The 17,444-nt window shown below is 39.4% G+C and overlaps 1 protein-coding gene across 4 annotated transcripts in view; it reads right to left on the bottom strand.

Moving 5' to 3' along the window:
* The window catches only part of Ccdc15 (coiled-coil domain containing 15), a 68,406-nt gene extending 52,056 nt beyond the window's left edge, over positions 1 to 16,350 (bottom strand). For all 4 annotated transcript variants that reach the window (XM_037207612.1, XM_037207613.1, XM_037207615.1 and 1 more), the window contains exons 1-4: positions 16,154 to 16,350; positions 15,799 to 15,985; positions 10,716 to 10,865; positions 9,309 to 9,500 (exon numbers count right to left, since the gene is read on the bottom strand). In XM_037207612.1, coding sequence (XP_037063507.1) covers positions 9,309 to 9,500; positions 10,716 to 10,865; positions 15,799 to 15,978 — 522 coding nt within the window. In that variant the 5' untranslated portion in view covers positions 15,979 to 15,985; positions 16,154 to 16,350. The remainder of the gene's footprint in view (positions 1 to 9,308; positions 9,501 to 10,715; positions 10,866 to 15,798; positions 15,986 to 16,153) is intronic.
* Positions 16,351 to 17,444: the final 1,094 nt, after the last annotated feature.

The following is a 17,444-nucleotide window of genomic DNA, read 5'->3' as shown; positions in this document are numbered from 1 at the left end:
ATAAAATGGAAAAAAGAAAGTATCTTCAACAAATGGTGCTGGCATAACTGGATGTCAATATGTAAAAGATTACAAATAGATCCATATCTGTCACCATGCACAAAACTCAAGTCCAAGTGGATCAAAGACCTAAACATAAATCCAGTTACACTAAACTTAATAGAAAAGAAAGTAGGAAGCACTCTTGAACGCATTGGCACCGGAGACCATTTCCTAAATAAAACACCAACAGCACAGACCCTGAGCACAACAATTAATAAATGGGACCGCTCGAAACTGAGAAGCTTTTGCAGGGCAAAAGACACAGTCAATAAGACAAAAAGACAGCCAACAGAATGGGAAAAGATCTTCACCAACCCCACATCTGACAGAGGATTGATCTCCACAGTATATAAAGAACTCAAGAAACTAGACATCAAAATACTGAACAGTCCAATTAAAAAATGGGCTAAAGAGCTAAACAAAGAATTCACAAAACAAGAACTACAAATGGCTGAAAGACATTTAAAGAAATGCTCAACATCCTTAATCATCACAGAAATGCAAATCAAAACGACTCTGAGATACCACCTTACACCTGTCAGAATGGCTACGATCAAAAACACCAATGACAACCAATGTTGGAGAGGATGTGGAGCAAAGGGAACACTCCTCCACTGTTGGTGGGAATGTAAACTTGTACAACCACTGTGGAAATCAGTATGGCGGTTTCTCAGAAAACTAGGAATCGAACTACCTCAAGACCCAGCCATCCCACTCTTGGGCATCTACCCAAGGAATGCTGATTCATACCATAAAGATACATGCTCAGCTATGTTCATAGCAGCACTATTTGTAATAGCCAGAACCTGGAAACAACCTAGATGCCCATCAACGGAAGAATGGATGAAAAAAATGTGGTACATATACACAATGGAGTACTACTCAGCAGAGAAAAACAATGAAATCATGCTCTTTTAATTACTCCAATAAATGCACTGGTTCATCAAATTGGACTTTGGTGGTATCTGTACTTTGGTCTGTTGTGTGCTGCATCTCCCCAAATATGAATGTTATTACCAAAACATAAAACTTAAAAACAACAACAACAACAAACCAAATAGTAGCTTTTGAGGAGGGAGAAATGCAAAACATGGCAAAATCCTTCTGTTTTTAAAATATCGATATTATATATACCTTATTCTTTATTTGTTTACACAATTACAAACATACTATTTCAGACCTTACGTAGAGAACATCTACTATGCAACAGAAACACCAGCCAACAGAAGTTCACTCACTCTGACTCTTTAAGACACAGTAAGTATCCTATATATGAAAAGCAGCCATTTCTAGTGCCTTCTGAGGAAAACAGGCATCTCACAAGCTCTACTAAAGGCTGACAGCCTCCTCCCCAGCTTTAGCTGCTTGGAACAGTGGCTAATAGCTAACTAATACAGGTCTGGATATAGTGTCTTCTACATGTAACAACAGAAAGAGATGTGTCATGTTCAGAAACAGTTTTAATCATTAGCAAAGAGACCTTTGCCTGATGAAACAAAAATTTTAGTATATAAACAAATGTTAAGATTTAAACATCAAAGGGGCTGGAGAGATGACTCAGTGGTTAAGAGCACTGCTTGCTCTTCTAGAGGTCCTGAGTTCAATTCCCAGCAACCACATGGTGGCTTACAACCATCTGTAATGAGATCTGTTGCCCTCTTTTGGCCTGTAGGTATATATGCAGTCAGAATACTGTATATTAAAAAAAAAATTTAAACATCAAAATATATCATATTATATGTTAAAACATTTAGCTGGTATACAAGGTAAAATTTAACATATATATATATGTATATATATATATATATTTGTTTTATATATATATGTTAGCTCTTTTAATTTGTTCATGTAATTTACCCCATTGGAAGGACAGAATTTATATGTAACCAAACTAAAACTATTAATATCACATAGGTCATAGGAAAAATAGGGCTTAATATTTATAGAATGCTACCTACTTTGTTGCTATGGAACTTATTATCAATTTAAAATATGTACAATGCCATAACAGCTATCCAAAGTTGATTTTGTTTAAATATACTGCAGTATATTTATAAATGATCCTGATTTTGTAGTAGGGGAGTGAGTTTTAAATAAGATTTCGTGCAGTCTAGGCTGGCCTCATACTATGTAGGACCAGTGTGCTCTTAACCAGTGTGCAATCTCTGCAGCACCAACTCTATGTACTCTTGATACAAGCTTTTCTCTTGTGTGGGTTAGCCTGAATTACCTGAATGGTATCTATGGTGGTGTGAATGAAAAATGGTCCCACAGGCTCGTGTATTTGAATACTTGGCCCCAGTGGATGGAATTGTTTGAGAAGGGTTAGGAGGTGTGGTCTTATTGGAGGAGGCATGCCATTTGCTTTGGGGTTTAGAAACCCCACACCATTCCTAGTTACTCTCTCCTCTCTCCGACTCCCTACTGCTCCAGCACCATGCCTGCCTGCCTGCCGCCATGCTCCCCATCATGACTGTCATGGATTCACCCTCTGAAACTGTAAGCTGCAATAAACTGTTTCTTCTATAAGTTGCCTTGGTCATGGTATCTTAGTACATCAACAGAAAAGTAAGACAACACCTTATAGATAATTTAACCATTATTTCACATCATTTAAGTATTTACTTAAAGGGCTAGAGAAATGGCTGTGTTCTTAAGAGTGCTTGCTTCTCTTCCAGAGGACCTGAGTTCAGTTCCCAGCACTCACATCAGGTGGCTGGCTCACAACTGCCTTTAACTCCAGCTCCAGAGGATCTGATGCCCTTTTCTAGCCTCCTTGAACCCACACACAGATACACAGACACACACACACACACACACACACACACACACACACACACACACAATAAAATAAATCTTAACTACAGAAAGTAATTATTTCCAGGATAGAAAAATGCTAGAAATCTGGTGGTATAATAAGAGAATAAAAACAATACAGCATGTAAAAGAATGAAATTAAATCCATATGACACTCCTGCACCGAAAAAAAAAAAATCAAAATGAATTTCTAAAAGCACTCCAACAGCACAGAAAATTGTTCTAAGATTCAACTGACAAATGGGATTGCAGGAGATTAAAAAACTTCTGCACAGCAAAAGAAACAATCAGCAGAGTGATGAACCTTTTAGAATAAGAGAAATCATTACTAACCACACATCTGACTAAAAATTAATACATAGAATCTGTAAAGAACTGAAAAAAGTTAGACACTAAAAAGGGGGAATCACCAGTCAATAAACAGACTGCAGACAATTCTCAAAAGAAAAAACATAAATGGCCAAGAAATATTTTTCCAAATGCTCAAAAGCCTTATCTACGAGGGAAATGTGTATTTAAAAACTGCTTTGAGATTATATCTAAACCCGGTCAGAACATTGGCATGGATATGAAGGGAAAGGACCATTATATATTATTGGTAGGAACACAGTCACTATAGAAATCAGGTGGAAGCATCTCAAAAACTAAAAATAGAACTATCATGTGATCCAGCTCTAGCATTCCTGTGTAGATACCCAAAGAAGTCTAAGTCAGCATATCACAGAGATAGTTGCACATCCATTTTATTGCTACACAATATTTACAATAACCAAGATAGGACACTTGCACAAATGTTTATCAATGAAGAAGTGAAGAAAACATGCAATAGATACACACAAATGGAACTGTAGTCATCCATGAAGAGAAATGAAATAATGTCATTTGCTCGTTGGCTGGAACTGGAGACCATCATGTTAAATGAAATAAGCCAGACTCAGACAAAAGCATTATGTTTTCTCTTATACAGTTTTCTCTTATGTATGCAGCATGTGTGTGCGAAAGCACAAGATGAAAGTCAAAGGGGGCTAATGAAGAAGAAAAGGTCTAAAAGAGAAAGAGCAAGAAGGAGGTAATGAGGAAAGGAACTAAATAGCATGTTTCCTCTTATAAAGAACATCGGGGCTGGGCAGTGGTGGCACATGCCTTTAATCCCAGCAGTCGGGAGGCAGAGGCAGGCAGATCTCGTGAGTTCGAGGACAGCCTGGTCTACAGAGTGAGCTCCAGGACAGCCAGGGCTACACAGAGAAACCCTGTCTTGAAAAACAAAACAAAAAACCCCTAGGTTTTAAAGAGCAAAAGTGGGGAGAAAAAGAGAGGAAGGCAGCCTAGCAAAAGGGAGAAGGATAGGAAATAGGAAACAGTAGTGGGAGAGGGCAACTAAGAGAAAGGTATAATGATATACATAAAAATCTCATAAAATAAATTATTTTGTATGCTAACTAAAAAGTTATTTCTAAAAAAATCAAGATAGTAAAATATTCAGTGAGAAATAGAAAGCTGAAATAAACCATGCTAGTCTTGAAAGAACAGTGGTAAACTGCATGGTCATACAGTGAAAATAAATATATGGTAAAATGTTAAGATGAAGGCTAAGTGAAATAAACATGAGAAACCGCAGAAAACAAATCCTTAATGGTGAGTATCAGTACTAACAAAAGGGGTTGTGGCCACTTGAAGCTTCTTCCCGCTCTATGGCTCTAGTTCCTTCGTTTAGGTTCCTAATCATATTTGGCCTTTCAGCAGGTAGGGACTATCAAGTATTAGTAGGTAGGAGGCTGGGTAGAGACACAAAGAGAAAAACTAGTCAAATCACATTTTTTATTTAACTACAGTTAGTTTATTTAGTGCACGCACACGTGTGTACATGTGTGTGCATGTGTGCATGCGTGGAGGACTGAGGACAACTTGTGGGAGCTGCTTCTTTTTCCACCATGTGGGTCCCAGATATCAAACTGGGGTCTTCAGGCTTGGTGGCAAGCACCTTCACCTATTGAAACCACACAACAGTGTCCCAAATCACAGCTGAAATACAGAGGCCAGAAGACAATCTGCACAAGCTGCATTTCTCCTTTCACTATGTGGGTCCTTGAGACTGAACTCAGATCATCAGGCTTGGCAGCAAACGTAGCTGGAGGCTTCAAGTGCCTTCCCTCACCAAACCACTGGCCCCTAAAAATGTTAATTGACTTTATCTTTAAAAAAATTTTAGAATTATTTCATGTGTTTGTGGTTTTTTGTTTTTGTTTTTTTTAGATTTATTCATTTTAATTTTATGTGTATGAGCATTTTACCTACATGTATGTCTGTTAGCCATGTGAGTGCAGTGCCTGCAGAGGGCAGAAGAGGGCATCAGATCCCCTGGAACTGGAGTCACAGACAGTTCTGGGGCACCATGTGGATGCTGGGATTTGAATCTAGGTCCTCCCTGGTGCTCTTAATCTACGAAACATCTCTCCAGCCTATTCCTAATTTTTTTTAAAGGGACATGTAATTAAGTACCTAAAATTCAAGCATACAACCCAGACTTAGCATTAACTGCTGGACAAACTTGAACTACCTATAACTCTCTATATCCCGTGGTTTGAATGTCAAATGTCCCCCACAGGCTCACATGTTTGAACACTTGATCCCTACCTGAAGATGTTGTTTGAGAAAGCTGTGGAACCTTTAGGATACAGAGGAAGCATAGGATAGAGAAACAGGTCACGGGGGGTTGAGCCCTGCAGCTTTACATCAGCACAGCTGCCCTTCCTACAGACTCCGCTTTTCATATGCAGACACAATGTGACCAGCCAGCCTCCTGCTCCTGCCACCATGCCTTTCCAGCCACAATGGACTGCATGCCCCTGCAACTCTAAGCCAAAATAAGCCTTTCTCCCTCAAGTTGCCTTTGTCAAGGTATTTTATCATGGCAACAGCAAAGTAATTAAGACACTAGCTGATCCTTATATTATTAAGTATATCCCAGATGTCAAATTATTTCATCCTTAAATATTTCAATGTCAGATGAGCTTTAAAACTCAATGCCAACCAGGTGTGGTTGGCATGTGCCTTTAATCCTAGGACTCAGAAGGCAGAGGCAGTTGGATCTCTGTAACAGCCAGGGCTGTTTTACAGAAAAGCCTTGCCTTGAGAAACAAAACAAAACAAAACAAAAATCAACCAATGTCAGGGGCTGGAGAGACAGCTTGGTGGTTAAGAGCACTGACTGCTCTTCCAGAGGACACTAGTTCAAGCCTGCGCACCCACAATAGCTCACAACCCACCGTAACCCCAGTTCCAGGGATTCCGGTGCCCTCTTCTGGCTTCTGTAGACATTGCACACACAATGCACAGACATATACATACAGAAATAATCACATAAAATAATAAAATAAAAAGTTAGGGGAAAAAACCTTAAGGGTTGGGGATTTAGCTCAGTGGTAGGGTGCTTGCCTAGCATGTGCAAGGCCCTGGGTTTGGTCCTCAGCTCCACAAAGAAAAAAAAAAACAACTTAAAACCTCACCCCCAGTATTCTATTTTCCTACAGTTTAAAGAAACAAAAACTGAAAAGTTCACTAATATTCAGAAACTAAATTATGATGCCATTATCTAATCAGTTCTACACATAAAGGAGTTAATGCTTCAACAATTTCATTGTGTGGTTTCATAATGACATCTAGTGGATTAAAAGTGCAACAGAAGTGGTAAGAATAAAAACAACCATTGTCATAGGGCTGTGTGGGCAAAAGTTTCCAGGACCAAATCAATAAGTCACCAAACATCCTTAACAACGTCATCTGTTTTCAAGGAAAAAGAATGAAAATGTATACAAACTTTTAAACTTTCACAGTAAAAAGGCTCTTTATAACCTGACTTCCTGCCTCACCTCATTTCTGTTATTTTCCTTTATAAACTACCAACTAGAAAGAGTTCATCACTTATTCTAGAACATACCAAACCAGGCACATTACAGATCCTACACTTTTCACTGTTCTGATTTCAAAAAGTCTCTTGAATTTATCAATTCAGTTCAGCATACCAATTCAAAATAAATAGTTTAATTCCATCCCTTGCATGAATTCTCTCTGTACTACTTCCCTAGAATTTTAAAATTTGGAATTCCCATGGCATAACTTTTTTGGTCAAGTACATCAAATATGTCTATATTACTTACGAGATTTGGTATACAAGAGACTACAGTAATGGAAATATAAGCTCATAGAGGGTCCTAGTTGACATATTAGTACTCCCTAAATGCTTAACAAATATAATGTGTCCACTTACATGCTGACTGATGTGTTCTAGCCATGCACTGTATTTTACAAAAAAAAAAATCCACTATTACAATGAGATTTATAGTTATAATCATGATGGTCAAGATTGAATCTGTCCTTCACTCTTCTATCTCTTATAATGTAACCAGTGTCCAGTTTGATAAATTCTTCATTTCTTCCTTTTTATTAAGGCAGAGTCCATGTGGCATCAAAATTTCTATTTTCCTGACCTGCCTCCTGAAGGCTAAGATTATAAATATGTACCATTATATCTGGTTCCTATTTATAAACTTCAAAAAGGAAATTAAAATAATTATAAAATTGATTACTACAAACCACACAATGCCTCCAAACAAAGAAAAAAGTTTGAGGCAAAAGAAATACTAGAACAAAATTTGAAGATGATAGCATGTGCCTTCTAAAGCTCTCTCTATACATACATCCCAATTCGATTATGACCAAGTACTGTGGAAGTGAGTAAAATCCTGAGTGAATGTGTGTTGTTGATATGGACACAGCCATATCAAGGAACCCAAATGCCTTGGAAGTGGCAAAGCCTTACCTGGTTGAGGTTTAGAGGGCTGGCAAATCCTTTCTCTGCTCCATATGCAGATGTTGATAACGTGCAGAAAATGTTCAACATAGCTATTCCCCCCGCCCCAGGTATTTATGGTTCAAGTCTATTCCCTACAGAAATGGCTCCTGAGATTAGCTAAACATGCCTCCTTGATCCAGCTATATACCATAAGCCCTGCTTCCTTGATTCAGCTGTATGCGACAGCCTGCCTCACTCTTCAATTTTATGTAATAAACATGCTGAGCTCCCAGGGTGCTGCAGCTTCTCCATCAGAGAACCCAGTCCACTTGAATCCAGCTTTTCTGTACAGGTGTCCCTATATGTCTGTCTTGTTGCCCCAGTTAGGTCAGACCCTGAAGCTATGTAAGGACTCAGACAAGCATCTTAACTCAGGGGATAAAATAGCTTTTATTTTCATGTGGTCATTGTTTACATTTTTTCTTGTCACTATCCCTAAATATGTGCTTTCAAATAGAATGAAGAACAATTCTTAAAGTAGAGGTAAACAACACATCAACAAAAGCTCAGGCGACCAAGAAAGGAACTGACTGAATGGGGAGTATGCTGCCACTTACAGTGCTTTAAATTTTAAGCATTAGATACATTTAAAAAGTCACTAAAATTTTTTCCAAGTATTCTGATATGTTAAGAATTTACTATATTATTACCTGATACATAGTAGATAATTTTATTGTGATAATTAGTTTAAAAGAGAAAAGTAAAAGAAACAAAAAATAATAAATGATATACACTTTAACTGTATTGAATCCCTTAGCATCACGGGTTAAAATAATTTCTATCTGTAGCTACTAGCTGGCAATAACATATAAAAAACATAATTTAAATATAATTGGGAAATTTGATGTTCTTTGACTTAAGACTTTTTATAATAAATTTTGAATTCTAAAATTTAATACATTTCTTTAGATAGTTCTACAATGTCTTATCAAAAACAAATGAATGTAAAAAAAGATATTTATAAATAAGGGAGGTTATGGTGGTTCGTGTGTATATCCCCAGCACTTGAGGGACCGAAGAAAGAGGACTAAGAAAGAGGACTATGGGTCTCAGGTCAGCCTGGACTACATAGCAAGACATTACCAGCCAACCAGCCAATCAATCCAAAAATAAACAATATTTGAAAAATGAAAATAAGCACTTCATACTAGTCCCTGAAAAAAGAGTGGCGATAAAGAAATGAAGTTGGGGCTGGGAAGACAGCTCAGCAGGTGAAGAGCCTGCTGGGCAACTGTGAAGACCAGAGTTCAGATTCCCAGAAAGAACCCACGTAAAATCCAGGTGGGCTGGCGGTGCATGTATAAATTCCAGCATATGAGAGGCAGAGACAAGGAACAGGGCACCAGGTTCAGTGAGAGACCCTGCCTCTTTATAAAAGATGGTGAGTGACTGAGAAAGACGACAACTGATGTTAACCTCAAGCCGATACATGCACACACACACGCCCATACATATACACCACACATACACACAAGGAAAAAGTGAAATTCAGTAGGTTAACTCTTAATCTCTATTTTCTACCCTAAGTATATCACCTTTAGGTTAGAGGACTGAGGGGAAACGTCGCAAATATAAAATGAAATGTACCTGTACTTACAGCTTGAGCTTGTTGTTGAAACAACTGATTCTGATTCTCTCCATCTTCTGTTGCATCCCCAAGCACCTGGGAAGCAGGTAACCTACAACTTCCAATAGCAGTGTTCAAATTGCTGGGGAAAACACTTGTCCTTTTAGGAGTTAAATGTGCTGAATCTGAACATCGCATGGCTATAGAGCCTTCCTTTTCTGCCTACACAAAGGAAAAAGGAGAGATAATGAGACTCTATTCCCTTCCAGCACAAATAATCCCCTTGCAGCCATAAGATTTTCCAAGAACAACAGAGTAGGGGGCAGGAAGCCTTCGCTGACAGAGGAACTAACATTTACCATGTGTTAATTTATCTAGACTATGCTACCTAGTTCTTCTACAATCCTCTAAGATTAAGTATCATATCATATTGTGATGGTTAATTGTAGCTATCAACTTGACTACATCTGGAATCAATAAAAACCCAAGCAGCTGGGCACACCTATGAGGGACTTCCTTGATTGGATGATTTGAGGTAGGAAGACCCACCCTAAATCTAGGCCACCTTCTGGTGGCAGTCCATATAAAAAGACAGGAAGAAGGAAGCTTTTGGGGTTTTGTTTGTTCTTTTTTTTTTTTTTTTTGTCTGCTTGTTCTCATTCTCATTGGCAAGTTCATCCATTCTGTTGCTGAGGCATTCCTGTACTAACTAGTATTAAAAGCTACTTCTTTGGGAGTCTCAAACAGACTAAAGAATAGCAGCTCTCTCAAAATTCTCTAGGACTCTAACATCAGATTGGGACTGCTGAGACACTCAGTCTTGTGGATTGAATGACTACAGATACTTGCTTTCTATCCAAGACAGCCATTGCTGGACTACTTGGACTATATCCTGTAAGCCATTCTAATAAATCTCCTATCCATTCTGTTCCTTTATAGAACCCTAATACACATATTTACATAACACATACCATACAGATATACATAAATCATATATTTGTTTCTTTGAGACAGGGTCTCATTATGTAGTCCAGGTCTGGAACTCATGGCAATCCTCCGGCTTCAGCCTCCCAGGTGCTGAGATTATAGGTATGAGCCACCATACTCAACATGTCTATTTTATTGATAAGGAAACTATTCCACAACCAGAAAAGTTAAGTAATTAACTCAAGGTCACATAGCTAAAAGGGGGCAAAGAATCTCAAATCTGCACCCAAAATCCTGACATTCTTTTTCAAGCATTTAAGAAAGGAAAAAAAACCAAGTCAGAACAACACCAGAATAAAAATCAGTTTCTCTACATGAAAATTGACAGTGCTCAGCACAAAACTGTGTTTCACCAACCCAGAATCAAAAGAGAAGAGCTCCTGATGCGGCCTCACAGCTATCTCCCAGCACACAAGCTTTCCATTCAGGCTACCTCACTCAGGAACTTACTGCTTTGTAAGACTTCTGAAGCTGGTGCTTTTTCCGCAGCTTAACTTGCTGATTTACCCGGCGTTTGACTTGCCTCTGAAAATGTTTCAAAGATTCTTGTTTTCTTCGTTGTCGTTCCTTTATTTCCTCTTCAATCATGTATGCTGAAGTCTGTACAGAGAAAAAAAATAAGAAAATGAACTTAAATGTCACAATTTTGCCCATGAGGAACGTCCTGAATGCAGAAAGTTTAGTATATAATTGTCAAGAACAAACACTCAGGTCTATAATCTGGTCTCCAGAAGAACAAGGAAATCACAGTTCAAAACCACCAATCTAAGTATAAGTATAACTAGTGAGTCCCAGGAACCCAAAGCAAGTCAGAAGCTTAAAAAAAAAAAAATCAAATTTGTGAATACTCATAACAAATCTTAATGTTTTATTCAACTAAAACCAAAGATGTCTTCATTAATTCTTAATGAACTGATCTTGACCCATTTGTGTTATGGCTTCTAATATTAGTAAACAGTAGATATACCATATTGCTCACCATTCAGCAGACATGTTCCCAATGTACAGTGCCTTCATACTTAGAATTAGCCATGCCCTTTAAGGGTAGAGGGGAGTATGTCACTATTACAACCCCAGGTAGTCTGCAGCCCACTACATAGTTGATGCTGACCTCAACCTCCTGTCTGTCTCCCAAGTGCCTTTCACTCCATTTCTAATGGAGCCTTCCTTTCACCCATCTAGTAAGGCCTTCTTAGTCTTCAAGACTACCCAGCACTTCCCTATGCACTCTTAATGCTATAGCACATTTCATTTAAATATGAATAAAATATAGCACTTACTAACTCTCTAGTAGATTATGAATTCTGAGGGCAGGAAATGTTTAATGCACCTTTCTTTAGATAATTTACATATGACAAAAATGATGTTTAAATTCTATAGAAATTACTCTTCAAAAATTATATATCTTAATCTAAATAAATCAAGTCTCTTGGTATTGATGCTATTATGGAGCCTTTTCCCACACTGAATTTTATCTATGTATAAACAACAGAATGAGGCAGAAGAAATGTTGGGTCTATGACTTCCCCAACAAGGTCATTAAGCAACTTCTGTTGAAGCTCTGGAACACTCATTAGAAAGCTATTCTCTTCAATCAAGTCAAAGGATTCTGACTACTCTGAGACTCCCATGTTAGAGGGAAGCACAGCTTGCCAAATTAGTCATATGGCATGGAAAGATATCAGGCCAGCCCCAAGTATTCTAGTCATGCTAGCCCAAATGCCACACACATGAAAAAGCCTTACTGGACATGAGAGCCTACAAAGAACCAAGAACTTTAACAGCCAGAACCCATTAAGCTGTCCTAAATACAACCAGTTACTTAAGCCATTCTGCTGAGGCCCAGGAACTGAAGCAGATAAAAGACATGCCACTTCACTCTGTGTAAACTCCTGACACACAGTATTACCTGCTTTATGCCACTATGTTCTGATATGGTTTGTTATATAACAAGACAAGGGGGGGGGGTTAATATGTAAGAGGGATCATAGATAAGACCACAGTGACTTTTCATAATAATTAGCAAAGAGAAATGAAGCGCTGAAGCTATGAAGCTTTTAATGAACCCTGAAGACCCCTTGAAATTTTAAGATCTTTAGAATAGGTATGTCCTTAGAGTAGACAAGTAACTATTTACCATTGTGGTGATATTTTGTTTGTACTCTAACAAAATTTGCCTGAAGATCAGAGGACAGAGCCAACCACTAGATTAAACTTAGGAGTCTGGCAGTGGTGGCACACACCTTTAATCCTAGCACTCAGGAGGCAGAGATCCATCTAGATCTGTGAGTTCAAGGCCACCCTAGACTACATGAGATTAATCCAGTCTAAAAGAGAAACAGAGCCAGGCAGTGGTGGCACACACTTTTAATCCCAGCACATGGGATCTCATTCCTTTGCTTCTAGTATTTGGGAAGCATACACATCATTAATCCCAGCACTAGGAAGGTTGAGACAGGAAGTGAGTGGAGAAAGGCATATAAGGTGTGAGGAGACAGGTACTCAGCCCTTTTGGCTGAGGACTCAGGGGCACTCAGTCTGGGGATTCCTGGAGACAAGATTTTGCCCTTTCAGCTGAGGAGTTGACGAGGTGAGAAGTGGCTGTGGCTTGCTTCCTCTGATCTTTCAGCATTTACACCTGATATCTGACTCTGGATTTTTATAGTAAGACCAATTAGGATTTGTGCTACATACCATATCTTTGAATTGACAGGGCAGAGCCTGTTAATAAGGATGGATTTCCAGATTAAATATGCTGAAGTAATAAAAGAGTCCTACCAGATGCTGGATCAAACTCCCTTTGACTGAAACTGATTATAGGATTATTTAAAAAGAGGAAAGGATACAATTTGTACATCTCTCAAGACTTTAATATTCTGAATGTGTGAGAACGTAAAATTAAACTATTTTAAACCACCAAAAAGGTGTTATGGTAACAAATTTTGAGCAGTCTGACACTACTGACATTATAAAGGTACCTTAGTAATTAAAAAGCTGTACGGGGCCAGTGAGACAGCACAGCAGGCAAAGGCTCTGATGAGCTGAGTTCCATCACCAAGACCCACATGGTGGGAGGAGAGAAGCAATTTCCACAAGCCTTCTGACCTCCATACCACACACATACACAAATAAATAGATGGAATTAAAGTTTCTTAAAGTGTACTGACTTCAGTAATAAAGGAACTTTGTACCAGTGTTTATTTATTAATTCCCATTCCACTCACCTTTTTCAGGGCTTTCCCTCCTTCATTCCCTATTACTAAAGAAATTTTGATTATATGCTTCATGTCTAAATTGTTTTAATTTGTTCTGATTTGTTCCCCTAAATCTAATCTCTCCCTAACCCTTAAAACTTAGAGGCAATTAATATAATCAAAACAGTTTGATCATGGAACATATCTATAAATATTAAATAGTGAATAAGATCAATATTCCCCAAGACTTTCTATAGTTTGCCATTCTCCTTTTCAAATCCTGTCAGCTAAGCCTTCCCCTCCAATTAATCCAACCCACTTGTAACCCTAACCACTGCCTGCTTGCTTCCTACTGTCCTTAAGTCCCATAATAGGAGAATCATCTCATCTCTACTTATCCAGATTCTTTTAAACTTTCCTGGGTTCATACCAACCCAGGCATATTTCTTCTTTGATTAAGCGAGATATTCTTAGCACTTAATCACATGTAGCCCAACTCTTAAATTCCTTCCTGAAAGGTGGCACGGTAGGCAGAAATCAATGAATATGTAACTATATACATGATGAACATAAATAAGATTAACTTACCATATTGTTATTAACATGTATAACTGGAGGGAGCTGATGTTTCGATTTTTTGTTTTTTGAGACAGGGTCTTACTATGTCTGACCTGGAACTCCCAAGCTAGCCTCAAATTCAGAGATCCACCTCCTGCTGCCTCCCAAGTGCTGGCATAAAAGGCGTGTGCTGCCACATCTAGCCATTACTAATTTTGTATTTTTATCTTTTATGTGTATGGGTGTTTTGCCTGCATGTGTGTCTGTGCACCACAAGCTGGCAGTGCCTCAGGGACCAGAAGGTTTAGATTCTCTGAGGTGTAGTTAAAAACGTTGTTAGCTGCCTTCCGGGTGCTGGGAACTCTGGATGGGCGGCCACCGTGGTAGTCTTAACTGCTGAGCCATTTCTCCAGCCCCACATTTATAATTCTTAAAATTTATTCTGTGTGTTTGTGTACACATGTGCATGCCATGGTATGAGCTCATGTGTGGAGATCAGAGGACTTTTCAGAAGTTGGCTCTCTCTTCCCCTGGTTTTGAGGCAGGGTCTCTCTTGTCTCTGTTACTGCACTCCAGGCTAGCTGGCCCACAAGCTTCTAGAAGATTCTGTCTCTGCCTCCCATCTCAATACAGGAGTGTGGGGATTACAGATGTACACCAACTCATCCAGCTTGTACCTGGATTCCAGGACTAGAACCTCAGCTCATCAGGCTTGTACAACTACTACTACCTGCTAGCCATCTCCCGAACCCTTATGTAATGTTTAAATGTTTAATGTTTAAATGTTTAATGTTTCTCCTATAAAATCAAGAACATTAAAAATATTTTTTTTACCCATGTTTAGTATTTCAACTATACTAAGAACATTGCTGATTTCCTGCATTCCATAAATATTTTCTGGGTATCTACATATATTAGGCAATATTTATTCAATATTATTTAATTAATTATTTAATAAAACAGAGGGTGTGGAATATGATTTGTTCCCTATGCACAATAAAATGTGTACAAAGAGCTAAGGAACAGTTTGTTGAAAGACTATGCAAAACTAAACAAAAACCTTGCAAAACTGCTCTCATGTGTTAGCATGAGAAATCATTCAAACATTTCCATGTGTAAACTTTCGAAAGGACATCCCTTCATCCGAAATGCTTCTTCCTATCTGTAGTTACTGCATTTCTATTCCTTCAGGGCCAAGAAAGGCAATATTTCCTCATTCAGTCAACAAATACGTCCTAAAAGGCCTACTTTACACCAGAAGAGGAATGAACAGGATGTTTCCCTGTCCTCGTGGAATTTACAACTTTTTCAGAGTTTCTGTCAGGATTAAGCCCCTTCTATTTGTCTTACTTCATTTTGTCTTGATCTTCATTTAGAAACATAAATTTTGAGCAACTAATTAACATTTATAGTGTGATCAACTGTCTTTCCTATCATGTTACAGAGTGTCTGGAAGATGTACACAGTACCTATGTCTTACACAGCAAACAATCAAGTTTGTGAAACAAACTAGTGTATTTGCTGGTGCACGAATTATGTCCTGTATAGTAAGTGAATAATAAATATTTAAATAATATTTGATTATGCCAACAAAAGATGAGGCAAGTTCTGGAAAACACATCATTACTGTATAATTTCTACACAAGAATATAACCTGTAACAGAACTGAAACAGCATCCTTCAGCTGTTCATCTCTAAGCACCAAAAATTAGAAAAGGCTAATTAAAAAAAAAAAAAAAGACGGGCAAGGAATCACCGTATTTGGGTCAACTGACACTCACATGTGCTGGGATTTCCGAGCAATTTGGTGAGGCAGGTTCCACCCATGCCCCAATTGGTACTATGGCCTGGTTCCTCTCGGCCAGCACTGCCAAAACGTCCTTGCTCTTCGTGGGGTTTAAAGCCAGGGGCAATTTGGTGGGATTCCGGGGTTTCTTGAGGGGCGCCATTCCTCCTGGCATCTGACTTCTGGTTGGGAGAAAGGAAAAGAGAGGGGGTAAGAAATAAAGACGGGGGGCGGGGGAGGGTTTAAAAGTTACTTGCTGGAAGGAATGGGGATGAAGGGGAGCAGAATTAAGGACCGGTTTGGGAGATGGGAAACTGCCCACAGGCGGGCGGTTGGGTCTCAGAGACGACCTGCGGCGGCGAGAAGCGCGGCCCCGTCGGTGCAGGAGGGCGGGGAACCTGTGAAGCCGGGGGCCGCCGCGCCGCGGACCTCCTCACACTCAAACTCCGCGGGCTACTACGGAAACCCAGGCCAGCAAACCGCCACTGCGCGTCCGACGCCCGCCCGGCCCCTTCCGGGTTCGCGTCATCCCTCCGGGCTGGGAGGGTGAGGGGGGCGGGGATCCGGGCGCTGGGGCTGCGTCACTTCCGCTTCCTGCCCTTCGGACCGGAGGGCCTGAGCGGGTTGGTGAAACTTCACCGAGTTTACCCTCTGCCAGTTCGTGGGCCCTGGCGCTGGAGTCGTCTCTTTTCCTTTCTCTTTCTCTCTTTCTCTCTTTCTTTCTTTCTTTCTTTCTTTCTTTCTTTCTTTCTTTCTTTCTTTCTTTCTTTCTTTCTTTTTTTTGCTGTAGTCATCTCTTTTTCTTTCTTTGTTTCTTCTTCTTCCTCTTCTTCTTCTTCTCCTTTAGTTAATTAATTAATTTATTTGGTTCTTTGGAGACAGGTTTTCTCTGGAACTCACTTTGCTGACCAGGATGGTTCAAAATCAAGAGATCCAAGTGCTGGGATTAAAAGTGTGCCCATCACCGCCTGGCTTGGCATCCCAAATCTCTAAGAGTGGTGTGCCAGCGGGCAAGGGTTCCCAGTTGAAGAAAGCACCTGAATAGATAACAGTGTTTCTCAACCTGTGGATCACGACCCCATTGGATCACATATCAAATATCCTACATATCAGATATTTACAATGTATAACAGTAGCAAAATTACAGTTATCAAGTGGCAATGAAATAATTTTATGGTTGAGGGGCCACCAAAACATGAGAAGTATTAAAGGGTTGCAGCATTAGGGAGTTTGAGAACCATTGGGCTAGAACCTCCTGATAGGGCATCCTCAAGATACAAATTAAACAAACAGTAAACCACGCTGCTCCTTTTTGCCACTCAAGGTTTACAACGCAATTTTATGATTATTGTGTTCTTGTGTGTGACCATCTCAACGTAGTGAGTGGTCTCCATCTCTACTCCAGACACTGCTTTGGGACATTTCATTAAACCTAAGGGATACAAACTCATTTGTTCAATGTGTGTGTGTGTGCGTGCATGTGTTCATGTGTGTGTGCTGGGAGTTGAATCTAGGGCCTCCAGTATGCTAAGCAAGTGCAGCAAAGTCCCCAGCCCCCTTAACACTTTTGCTTTTGAGTTAGGGTCTCACTGATGTACCCATGCTGGACTCGAACTCACTGCGTAGCCCAGGCCACCAACT

This window comes from Peromyscus leucopus, chromosome 7 (genome assembly GCF_004664715.2).
Source record: "Peromyscus leucopus breed LL Stock chromosome 7, UCI_PerLeu_2.1, whole genome shotgun sequence".
In the NCBI taxonomy this organism is placed as follows: Eukaryota; Metazoa; Chordata; class Mammalia; order Rodentia; family Cricetidae; genus Peromyscus; species Peromyscus leucopus.
The sequence above is the reverse complement of the archived record's forward strand: the minus strand, read 5'-3'. Positions and strand labels throughout refer to the sequence as shown.